This window comes from Eurypyga helias, unplaced genomic scaffold (assembly GCF_000690775.1).
Source record: "Eurypyga helias isolate BGI_N326 unplaced genomic scaffold, ASM69077v1 scaffold45770, whole genome shotgun sequence".
In the NCBI taxonomy this organism is placed as follows: Eukaryota; Metazoa; Chordata; class Aves; order Eurypygiformes; family Eurypygidae; genus Eurypyga; species Eurypyga helias.
In genome coordinates, this window is record NW_010228676.1 from 1 (window position 1) to 13194 (window position 13194).

General features: G+C 42.9%; 1 protein-coding gene across 1 annotated transcript; it reads right to left on the reverse strand.

Annotated features, from left to right (window-relative positions):
* Positions 1-834: 834 nt before the first annotated feature.
* LOC104515773 (rho guanine nucleotide exchange factor 10-like) lies at positions 835-11718 on the reverse strand (the record flags this gene model as incomplete). The annotated part of the gene is made up of 6 exons (XM_010159876.1): positions 835-1005; positions 2783-2875; positions 4902-5018; positions 7019-7198; positions 7436-7513; positions 11606-11718. Coding segments are annotated over 6 exons (752 nt in total), but the record flags the coding sequence as incomplete, so codon positions are not given.
* Between the last annotated feature and the right edge of the window lie 1476 nt (positions 11719-13194).

Here is a 13194-nt window from a genome sequence, read left to right on the forward strand (position 1 = left end):
TGCTAGCCGGAGTTAAACCGCAACACAAGTGTTCACAGCTGGATTTGCCAAATGAAGAATTAAGCCTCTCTACTAATCTGCTTTTCATTTAGAGAAACTGTAACTTCTGCTGCCAGCAATATGGCCTGCTGGGGGGTTCGGTCTTAGCATGGAACATAAATGGTCTGAAAATCTTCCACACTGATAAAGGTTCCCTAGTGAAAAAAATCATAGCTTCCCAAATTTCTGTTGTTTCCTTCCCTCATCCCTCCTTTCACCGCCCATTGAAGTGCTGTGCATGGTCCCAGCAGACCCAGAGCAGGAGGAAGAGCACTGTTGCCTGCTCTGCCCACCTGGGCTCACAGAGCTGGCTGAGCAGTGTGGCTGGCAGGTTGCCACAGGCTGCCAAGAAGATAACATGCACAAAAGATGTCTGGCATCTAAACTGCTCCTGCTGTTTGCCTTCCAGGGCTGAGGATCAGCACTGTGCGCAAGCATCAACTGATTCCTCATAGGTCAAAAACACCTCTGTAGTGGCTGAGGGAACAAAACAGCCTGTAACTCACCTGTTCCCTTCACCCTGCCCGCCGTTGTTTCAAAACTGTTAAGCCACAAGGCACACAGGGCCCTAATGTGATTTGGAGTGGCTATCCAAGTATATCTCAGTTTTTCCCCCTTGCACAGAACATACAAGATTTTACAGTTTATATAGGCTGACAAAAGGTGGACCGCCTCTTAGTGGTGTTGTGCACTACAGAAAAACCTCAGGGGTCTCTTTGGTGTCCAGTCTAAAGATTGCTCAAGGCCCAGAAACTAACAGACGAACTCGTCCATCACACATTTTCGCTTCCTAACCTTGTTCAGATAACGTTCGTTCATTGCTTTTGCTATCTGTTTTATTTCACAGCGCTGATCTGCATCCCTTTTCCTTTCGTTTAACTTCTCTGCCAGTGTTTCGAGTTCTGTAAGAGCCATCTGCAGAGGTAATCTGTCGGGATGGCCTTTATTAGTGTTCTTCAACATATCCTAAATGATAAAACAAACAGAAACAACTTAAAAAATTAGATATACTTTCAAAGTCAAGTTCAAAAGATTACAGGATGTAATGTTATTGCTACATTCTTTATCAAGTTCAAAAGATTAGATGTAATGTTATTGCTACATTCTTTACCCAGGTACTACTAAAGAACAAGACTGATGAACACCTAATGAACATTCAGGCAGCATATCACTTATTTTTGTGAATACCTTAATAGTTCTTAAAAAAAAGAATGAATAGGGTCACGTGCTGCTTATTTAAAGGAAGAAAGTATAGCAAAAGAACTTGAAAATAAGTGCAAAAAATGCAAATGTAAATGTAAATTTTAAAATCTACATAATATTAAGCACAATTTGAAAATCACTATTACCTTATAATATGTAGCTGTCTGTAAACAATGACTGAAAATTAAACTTTTATGATATTTACTATCAGAATAATATTGTATTATCCTTATTACTGTTGTTATTCCTCCCTAAAACACTGACAGAACACTCATCCCAAAGTAGGAGGCATTACTTCAGGGAGGTTGCAAAGCCTCTAAAAATCTTCCCCTTTTGTAGGCATGCAGCAGAACAACTTGAATGAAAGTTTTGCTTCTTTCCCACAGCACTTAAAAATCCCTACGTACTCATTACAGCTTCCTGCCATGATAAAGTCCATTTCTTAAACCCAGGGTAACAGGTTTAAATTGAAAGCAGGGAGGTTTAGATTAGATATCAGGAAGAAATTCTTCCTGGAGAGGGTGGTGAGGCACTGGAACAGGTTGCCCAGAGAAGCTGTGGATGCCCCATCCCTGGAAGTGTTCAAGGCCAGGCTGGATGAGGCTTTGAGCAACCTGGTCTAGTGGAAGGTGTCCCTGCCCATGGCAGGGGGGTTGGAACTGGATGATCTTTAAGGTCCCTTCCAACCCAAACCATTCTGTGATTCTATGATTCTGCTAACTCAAAAGCTCTTACCATCACTAGCTACCCGCATGCTCCCCCCACGACTATCTCTGCTCCATATCCCACAGTAATTCCCGGACCTGCATCCCAAAGTCCGTCCTCCTCTGTGGTACCTGCAAAAAACAGCTGACTCATAGTGGTCGCTGGGATAGACCTGCCGTTGTCTGGTAGGAGTTACAAACAGCATAAATTGGTCTGGAGCAGGTCTGCACTAGGGAATTGTGCTCTTCCTACACCTCCACTGCCTGATAAGAAGAGACCCGAGGACTCCCTGTCAAATCCTCAGTTCCCATGGGAAAGAGCACAAGATGCTGCAGGTCAGAAGGAAGCTGCACCACACTCCAGCAGGTCCTGTGTGCCAAGCAGTCAGGGAGAGTGCGCACTTTTGTTCCACATCCCACACGTATTTTAAATTATCCAAGGCATGAATCACATCCTCTTGTATTTTTCTTAGTGGAAAGTAATGCCACGAAGTTCCTAGTGGTGTTTTGAAGTGGTATTAGCTAAAACAAGTAGCACGTTTGAACCACAGCTTTACTGCAAAGTGACTTTCAAGCTTTATCTAACCTAGCAAGCGATCTAGAGCAAATCTAATTTACTAAGATTTTCCTGCAGTGTATTTACTGCCTGGCCCTGCAATCAGCCTATGAGATCAGCATGTTATGATGCACTGAAATGTTTTCTTTGTCATTTATCCATGACCCAGTCGTCACTTCCATTGCAGTGCACTCCTCCAGCAGAGGACAGCTCCCATGCAATCCCACAAGCAAACCACGAAGAATGCAACAAGACCATCCCTTTGGTAAGCATTACTTACCTGCAATAGCAGAATGAACTGTGGAAAGCGCTGGATAGGTTTCATCATTAAACCATACAGCGTAATGCGATCAGGACTTGACTCCTGGCACTGCTGCAATGCAAGAAAGCCACACTGTTTACTACCACGAGCGTATTTCCATCGGTTAGAGCATGAAAGGAAAACGTTTCCTGAAACAACTACAAGATTTACATTAATGATTACAGTGGTACTGTAAAGATCCATTTACTATAAAGTTTTCATTTTAAAACCTTTTAAAAAACCTAAATCACTATTAAAATGATGGCATGTCACTGAACTGACATCTCCTCCTTAAATACTTAACAGCTGGGATGAGCCGCAGCAGCGATGCAGGGCCTACGTACATCTCGATACAGCAGTCGTGCTTTTTACATAAGCAGTGCACTGAAACATCTGCTTAACTTCAAGCACAACAAAGGGAATGTACTTGTTCAAGGTCTTAAACTTGAAAAATGTAAGCGATCTGTTGATTTACAGTCCTTAATTTACTATTGCCGCTCTGTTTCTTGGGGCTAGGAGACTATAAATCTCTAACCACCTATGTGTTTTTAAGAGGAAATCTAAGGAAAACATCATAATCTCAGTGCTATGCAAACAAAAAGAGATTTTCATTTTCTTTATTAAAAGAAACTACGGAAAAGAACACTGATTTATGTTTGGAAAGAAAAACATAGGAATCCATTATTTTGGTTATCAGGACTGGCAGATAAAACCGGACAAATTTCATTTGCATGTGCAGAAAAGCCCTGTTTGTGTAAGGCATTTCCACGTTTGGAAATATTTTGGCCATAATCACAGCTGACGCAGAATAAGCAGAGTAGAAGCAATACTCAACATTAAAAACAAAGCAAACCCAAACCATATTAAACTGATGTTATCCCTAAATTGCTGTTTATTGCTACAAATATCAGCTACACAACATGTTTCCATCATACACTCCACAAACATATTCTTTTTTCCCCAAACAACAGCAGTGAAGAGTCTGGTCTTTGTTGCTGGTGGGCAAACAAAAAAAAAACCTGGAGGGTACAGAAACGTCTTCTGTCCTCAGAGTTCAGTTGTGAGTCCCCAGCTCTGAGCAGCACCAGCACTGGGAATGGCAAGCAGCTCTGAGAGGTGAAGGCTATGCCTCCATTGGAACAACGGGCTTTTAACAGTGTGAGGGGTATGAAGTGACTATACCCTCACTAGAGTTTGATCTTCGTGGTGCCTAAGGCTTCCAGAATGTAATCCTGTGTGATGCTGGCCACACTCCAAAATGTTCTTAGTTAATTTTAAGATCTGAAGACAGATTAGGAATTGGCCTCTCTGCCAGCCCCCTTTAGGCAAGCAAAGAGCTTCACTATCTGGCTTGCCTCGGGCAGCCAGTTTCAGGGTTTGGCTTATCACTGCAAGACCTGAGAGGGTGACAGCTCCGAGAGGCACAACTCAATCCAGGACTCTCTGGGAACAGGACAAGCAGAGCTTCCAGGCTCTCAGCAGCACCACAAACAGCCTAAAAGCCTTTCAATGGATTTTGTGTGCCCACTGTAAGGTATCATCCCCAGGGATTTGCAGCACTTCTACTGCGTGTACCAGGCTCTCAATGCACATCACCAGAAGCATCGTATTCATCAGGGTAGTATACATTCTGCACACAAAATTTCCATTTCAACTCCAAACTCGAAACATGACATTCCAAATACTAGGAAATTGCTGTGGGACAGAAATCTAGTTGCACTGCTCTGCACGATACAATAAAGAAGTTAGAAGTAAAATAAAGCCCAAATAAGAAGAGGCCTTAGATGGTGAACTATTATTTGAAGCTCACCTGCTACAAAAGAATCTCAATGTTCTGCCAACTACAGTCATCTGAACAACACCACCCTGCACATCAAAATACATTCTACATCTAACATTGTTATTTATCTGAAAATACAGCAGTGGAAGTGAATGCTCTGGGGATTTTCTTTCTGCCAAACCCATAAAACATAAAACCAAAGTCCTTAAAACAGTCGCACAATATACAGTATCAGCAGTCAAATCTCCTCCTAACTTATAATTTATACTGCCATATTTATATCATATACCCAGCTGTTTTAAGATTGAACAAACTCACCTTTAAGAAGTCTAGAAAGGCAGGTTTGGTGGCACATGTTTTCTTGAGAATCCCTACTGCTGTACTGAAGTTGTTTACATATTCACTGTACGCATCCAATACCATAGATTTAGAAAACTGAAAAAAATAAAACAGTAAACTTTAACTATAAATATAAAAAGATCCCTCAAAGCATAACTCCTAAATCTCTTACTGTTAAGGACTTGCCTTGCTAGAGCTAAGGGCTTTGCTTGGCCTAGTGCTCGACCTACAGAAATACCAGTGATGCCCAAAATAGCCTTTCTATGGACAACAGGTTGGAAACCTAAAGACATAACAGCTACGAATTACAAAACGTAAATTTACAGAAATAGCTTCATCTTGGCTAAGACACCAGGGCAGAGGCTGGGGACTATGGGCAATCAAAGGGCATCCACTGAAATTCAAAGCAGCTGCTGGGATCCCTTGGTCCTCTCACACCTGCTTATCTTCCAGATTTGGTGAACCACCAAAATCCCAGTGCCTTCATGCCCCATCTTCAGCTGGTAAGGGTTTACCAGGAAAGCAAAGAGATGGTGTGGCCTGCAGAGCCATATGAAGGGTAAGATCGCTGTCCTTAGTAACTTTATCCCTGCCTTCTGCAGAGCTGGTACCATTAACACTATCAGGCCTACTTCAGTCAAAAAAAAAAACCAAACCAGGTTTAAAACACCAAATCCTTAGTAACCATTTCATTTTGACAGAAATGGGATGAAAGCACTCAGAGACAAATCCCAGCTCTCTTACAGCAGACATGAAAAGGGGGTAATTTCCAGCTGCTGGGTGGTTAACAGAACAGCACTCAAACCAGCAGCTAGGCAGCTTTTTCCACCCACACACTCGCAGAGGGAACAAAGTCTTTCAATCAAACAAGACCACTTCTTGTTTTCATAGAATCATAGAAGCACAGAATGGTTTGGGTTGGAAGGGACCTTAAAGATCATCTAGTTCCAACCCCCCTGCCATGGGCAGGGACACCTTCCACTAGACCAGGTTGCTCAAAGCCTCATCCAGCCTGGCCTTGAACCCTTCCAGGGATGGGGCATCCACAGCTTCTCTGGGCAACCTGTTCCAGTGCCTCACCACCCTCTCTGTGAAGAATTTCTTCCTGATATCTAATCTAAACCTCCCTGTTTTCAATTTGTACCCGTTACCCCTTGTCCTGTCACTACAGACCCTTGTAAAAAGTCCTCTCCCAGCATCCTTGTAGGCCCCCTTCCGATATTGGAAAGCTGCAATAAGGTCTCCTCGGAGCCTCCTCTTCTCCAGGCTGAACAAGCCCAACTCTCTCAGCCTGTCCCCATAGGAGAGGTGCTCCAGCCCTCTGAGCATCTTTGTGGCCTCCTCTGGACTCACTCCAACTGGTCTATATCCTTCTGATGTTGAGGGCTCCACAGCTGGACGCAGCACTCCAGGTGGGGTCTCACCAGAGCAGAGTACAGGGGCAGAATCCCCTCCCTCGACCTGCTGGCCACACTTCTCCTGATACAGCCCAGGATACGGTTGGCTTTCTGGGCTGCCAGCGCACACTGCCGGCTCATGTTCAGTTTTTTGTCTACCAGTAGACGAATTAGTTTAATTTATTTAATTAGTTTAATTAATTAATTTAAAGCAGTGGGTAGTTCAGTCCTTTACTAGGTCAACTTCCATTAAGAGCCAAACATTGTTTTATAAATACTCTTTACCTGTGCCCCATGCTCAGCCCAAATACTGGAACTCAGGGCATCACCTACTGTGGGTTTTTTCTACTCCCAGCAAACACCTGTGTGTGTCTACCTACAATGCTGAGCCTCAGTCTCACCTCTGATGGGTTTCTGAATCTCTATCTCCTCAGAAAATGAAACTGTTTACTTGTATGTCTGAAAGCGTCATCAAAGCTCGAAAACTTTGCCCACAATCCTTTCCCATCTTTGGCCAGCCAAGCCAAAGACACATGTTGGTGTCAGTTCCCTTACCAGGATGGTACATACATACTCTGACAGTTGCCACAGGCATCGGAGAATATGGGAATAAAGCAGCCGAGTTAGACAGAGAGATATGGAGATGGAATAAGACGTCTAAAATAAAAACAGATTATCTGTTCGGATGCATTTGCTTACTGAAGCAACAAAGACATCACCAATCATTTCAACAGAGTCCCACTCAGATACACGACTCGCCAGTGCAATCTGAAACATTGAGTGGCACTGAAGAATTTCCTTAATTCGATAAAAGACCATTTTGAGTTTTCTTTCACTCAGTAATTTTGGTTCCATATCTGAAAGGGGCTTCTCATACTGCTGTAGGGGAAAAAAAAAAAAAAAGAAAAAAAGAAAGATTTTAACAAAGAAACAAAATCATCTTCTATAAGCAGAAAAAACCCCAACTTACGTAACAATATACACACATACAACATATCTAAAGATTTGGCATGAAGCATCTGTAGCAAAATCTAGGCCAATCATGCTACTGATTCTTTAAGGATTTGACTATTTTTCATATTTACAAATTATAAAATGCAAAAGATGTTAAGGTACCTCCAGGATTCTTTTGAGAGCATCCACGTAATTCTTCTCACTGTCAACTACAGAGCCCAGAATATACCTTCTCACAACCTGTCAAGGAACAAAGGTGTCTGAAGCTCTTATCAGGCAACATGTTCATCATAGTTGGGAATACTGATGATAAGATTCTCATATTAATAAAACACAAGAAACACAAGGCAATTTCAATACTGAAACTGCAATAAAATAATGCTGTACCTCTACAAAAGTAATTAAATGTACTATTACTCTAAATTTTTTATTTAAAAAACGCGACAATTATTGTACCTACATCTGTAATCTTTGCTGAGCATTGCAATTCCAAGCTTTAATTTTGAAACTGGTGTTATTAATTTAAGATTTATAAATTCAGGCATAAATGTAAATAATAATAATAGATGATGGCTATTTCGGTGAATTGCTGCAACAAAACAGGTAACCAGCTTTCAAAAATCAGTCTTCAAGATTAATTTTCTACTGCTTTATAAATTCATTAGGAGTAACATGAGAGACAAACAAGCAAATGTTAATTGCCTTTTTAAAGTAAGGCCCATATAAACTGTACCACTGAGAAAGTATCTGAGCAAGTCAACTTTCTTTTTTGGGCATTACCATACACAGGTGAAAATCCTGTCTCATCTATATTCCTACCAATTGACAGAGCTGTAAGAGCTTCAGGAAATACTACCATATTCCATGTTTACAAACTACAGGCTATTTATGACACCTTCTCCACCTCCCGCTTCTGCAATTCAGCTGAAACACACCTTGTATGAGTGTGCGGGACAAACGACAGGAAGGACCGGGGAACCTATTTGGTTTAAAATATAAACTTCTTATAGTTATTGATTATATTTCTTGCTGGTTTTAAGGATTTGTTTTCAACCCAAATCCATTTCCTAATGCTGCTCATCCCAGGACTTTCAAAAGCAGGACTCTGAGGAAGAAGACACCACAAGGGCAGGATCAAACCACTACCCACAACTACAAGGGAAGGCAAAACTGCTTCTTTTGCTATTTTAAGCCAGCCCAAATGACCATGAAACCCAGATCTTAGACCTGCTTCTCTCTGCTCCTGGTCCCCACAGCCTCCTGCCTCCTCTGCCACAGCTGCCTTCAATTCTCCACACTTGTATTTTATATTATTAAGTTCAGTGCAGGTTACGCAAGGGTTTTCTTTCAAGTACTGGCATTTCAAAGGAAGAATACAAAACTATCTGAGGCCTTGCTTAAAGATATACACGGTAAAATTATTTGTGTCTAATTGTGTTTAGAATGGATTTAGCGGTGTCTTATTTGTTATAATGCATCAGCTGTTCTGGTAAAGAACACTAACTCTACTTTTAGTCACAGTCCATTCTTCCAAAAAGAATACACATTTGTAGAAAACGTTTTTTTCAGGTTCTGAAAACTAAAATACACAAAGCAAACATCTAATAGTGCCTACAGGTAATTGCAAGAGATACGCATAGCGTACAAGGGGTTTGCGTGCAAGCCTTACCAGCAAAAATGTGAATGCGAATGTAACAGTGGCATACAAACACGAATAACTTATCCTAAAAATTCAGGCCCCGGTATTAAAACGAAGCAGAAGCTGTCAGGGCTGAGACCCAACGCCGGGCAAGAGTGTTTAAACAGGCGCCCGGTTTTAAACCACAGCCATCGTGCCACCTGCTGTCTAAAACAAGCAGGTTCACAGTCAGCTCGTTCCTGGTGAGCACCCCAGGCTGGAAAGAGCCCCTCTCTGCCCTCCACCCGCTCCAGCTGGGACCCCAGGCCTACTGTGCAGTCTGCCAGCCCCCAGCCTGTGCAGAGGCATCGGGTAAGCTCCATCCCAGAGCCAGGACTTGTGTGGGTTGAGCCGCTTGAGGTTTTCTGTCAACACCAGCCCATCAAAGCCACGCTGACCCACCTCCCACACGTGGCCTGCTGCACCCCCTCCAGTTTGGCGTCACCTCCACATGTGCACCGCAGCTGCTATCCAGATCCTTAACAAAGGCATTAAACACCACGGGCCCCGTGTCTGCTCCTGAGGGACACCACTAACGATGGCCGCCCGCTGGACTTTGTACCATGGACTACAACCCTCTGAGCACGGTGTCCTCGACACCCAACTTCTAGTCCACCCACACAAATTGTACCTCACCTCTTCGGCTATAAGGTAGCTCAGGAGACTGCTGAGAGCCTTGCTAGAGCAGCGGTAAATGTTGTCTGTTGCTCTCCTCTGTCCACAGCCAGCCTCTCACAAGTGATCAAGCTGGTCAGGCACAAATGGACTCTGGTCCATCTATGCTGACTGCTCCCAATCCCGCTCCCGTCCTTCTGAACACTGAAACAGCTCCCAGGAGCATTTGCTCCATCACCTTCACAGGGACTGAGGTGCGGCCAGCCTGGATCCTCCTCCTTACCCTTCTTGAGGATGAGAGTGTGACATTTATCTTTTTCCAGTCTTCTCTGATCACTGTGATCTTAGAAGACAGAGAAAGGCCTTACACTCAGCACCCTTAACCCACCTCATCTGATATAGAATCATAGAATGGTTTGGGTTGGAAGGGCCCTTAAAGCCCATCTAGTTCCAACCCCCCTGCCATGGGCAGGGACACCTTGCACTAGACCCGGATGCTCAAAGCCACATCCAGTCTGGCCTTGAAGACATCCAGGGAGGGGGCATCCACAACATCCCTGGGCAACCTGTTCCAGTACCTCACCACCCCCTCTGTGAAGAATTTCTTCCTGACATCTAATCTAAACCTCCCTGATTTCAATTTGTACCCATTACCATATGTCCCATGGTGTCCCACAGACACCACCTGGCCTCCCCTACCCCCTAACTGCAGGTAATGGAGTGACCCGTCCCTAGGCTCAGGGCCTTCCGAGGCCTGAGGACAAACCTCGACAGCAAGAGCTGAGGCAAAGGTGGCACTGAGTACCTAGGTCTTCTCAGTGCCCTTTGTCACTAGGTCCCTGCCTTAGCAAGCAGCAGACCCATTTTTTTCCCTCAGCCCTCCTTTTTCTGCCAATGTACATATAAGAAACCTTTCACCGTTGCCCTTCAAACCTCCCTAGCTCCAACTGAGCTTTGGCTTTCCAAACTCTGTTCCTGGCAAGTTGGGCAGCTCCTCCTTGGGTAGACAGGCAACATGCATCATGACCTACACAACAGCAACTACTGGTTTGCACCAAATTATGGACACTCTGCTTTTCCAAAAGACGGTATGTTTATTTTTAATTGCCTACAAAACAAGCCAGTGAAACTCTCGCACCCTTATTTGGAAAGAAGGAAAAGTCAGCATTCAGATTGATGCTGAGATCTTAAATTATAATGAAATTTTACCGTAATGTAACACAGTTTGGTATTGTTACCAGATTAGTACTTCACTGGGCTAAACACATTAGAAAAATAGACCTCACCAAGCAAACCAAAAAACTTCCACCACTTTCCTCAACTGCCCCTTCCTTTGTCCTGGTGGGTCTTCTTCACCTTCATTTTGTGAAGGTACTGACCAACTCATGACTTGACACCACAAGAAGCTAAAAACTGTACTATAGTTATTACTTGTCATAACAATAGAGTAACATGAACCCACAGGATTTATTTTCAGCCCAAATTTCTAACTGATGCTGATTTCAGTGATTTTGAAGTGGTTTCCACAATGACTATAGAGTCTGAGGTGGAGAACAGCAAAACAGACTCTTCTGTAGACTTGACTTTACTGGGGACAAGGGTTTTGTTTTAACTGGGGACACGTTTTTTGTTTTAATCAGGAGAAACCTTAAGATTCAGAAAGCATACAAGATACTCTCTACATTCAAAACAGAAGTCCTGGAGCAATGCCTTCTGACTCAAAAATGTTTAAACTCTTTCTTTTCACTCAACGCTGTCACATTTAGTTTAAGCGTTCAGGTAGTGAAACAATACAATTATTATAGATGGTATTATAATGCAAAACAGCATTTTGCTTGTCTCTCTGAATTCAGGACTGATGCCTCTACATGCACACACACCAACTTTCAAGAAGCTACTTATTCATTTCTGAATGGGATATCCACTCAATTTATGTTAAATGCCAGTATGTTTGAAGAGCAAGGCACCTGGGAGTCACTGATGTAGAGCAGAAGGGGAGGAAGAAGAGGAAGATAACCATATTTCCAAAAAGCTACTACCTGCTGCTGTGATAATCCTTCAGGCATAGGAGTCATAATTGCTTCTGTATGCATACAGTCCACATCAATAAACAAATTTAGCTCTTCTTCTTCTAGACATGATGATCTGTGATCTACAAATAATTGAATAACCAAAATGTCAACTTTTGAAATGTGTATACTGAAAGAAGGAAAAAAAAAAAAGGGCAAAGATCCTACCATCCAAGCACAATAATTACACAGCAGTCCTATTTTCACTTACCAAACCAAACAAATTCCCTAGCACTTCTGTATCACCTGTGAAATCACATAAATACCACCACCAATAGGCGCTCTAATAAAGAACATCTTTTAAAGGTATCTCAAAATCCTAAAATCCCTGCAGCAGGAGACAGCCTAGGCATCTTCTGCTTGACCTCTACTCACTCTGCACAGCCAGAACAAGACTGTCCAGAGCACAGGACATGACAACTACAGAAAAAGCTCTGCAGCTCCAGGGATAGCAGTTTTGAAATTAATTACGTTTGGGAAGAAATAAAACACATCCACAGCACGATGCAGTTTAAAAGATTCCATACACCCTTCCATAAAAGTAGTAAAGCAAGTAGCTAAATGTACCAAAATGTTGGCTTTCATCAGAAATAGTAACAAGGGGTTCTGCCTTGCTCCCTACGTACTGGTTTTCTGCAGAAAGCATCACCAGAAAGCGGTGATAGGTGGCAGCATGCAGCCAGCCAAACCAGCAGGCATGAGCCAAGGACAGAGACAGCAAGAACAGCATGAGAAACTGCGGCTTAGAAGAAAAAGGGAAGCAGATCTGTGGCTGGGAGGAATTTATGAGGTTATTGGACAAACTGGTCACTAGCTCCCTGCTGATTTGGTGAGTGGCTAAGGGATTAAACCCTGTGTCTGCCACCTAACCACTAGAAATGCCAGGAGGAATGCCAGGCCCGCTGTAACACTGCCCTGCTTCAGCAAGTCATTCTCTCCTGTGCAACACCAGGAAGTTGAGGACACTTTTTTGCACTAAAGTTTGTGCAAATAACTTTCTATTTTCTGCCTGTGAACCAGGTAAATTCAGAAGCAGTTAAATGCCATGACAGGGATGTAAGCTATTACCTGGTCCTTACAGAGAGGATGCAGCTTTATGTTAGCACACTCACTAAAAATGTCTTGTTCCAGTCTTGTGGTTTTAGCTTCCTAAAACTGTAGTTTTTATAAGCTCTGAAGTTATAACCGTTCAATCAGTCGGGCAGAAACCTGAGCAGAAAGATGTGCTACCTCTCAGCCTTATGCTGCAGAAGCGGTTAAGTTTGTATTCAGTTACTATGCCCTGCCTCTCACAAAAATTAACTGTGGACTGCTGACATTTGTTCTTAACTAGATAAAGAACACAAATACTTTCAGCTTTTTGATTTTAGACCACTTTCTGTTTTCCCAATCCAAACTCAGCTTTCATCACAAATCACCAACCTGTGATAAACCAAAATAGCCTCTTCTCCTACTTCCACTCTTAAGCACAAAAAGCGTTTGTTATCCCTTGCCCACAACAAACTTTTTAAACTGTCAACTCTCACTCCAGTGAAAACATTTGTGCTGGGTTCAGCCAG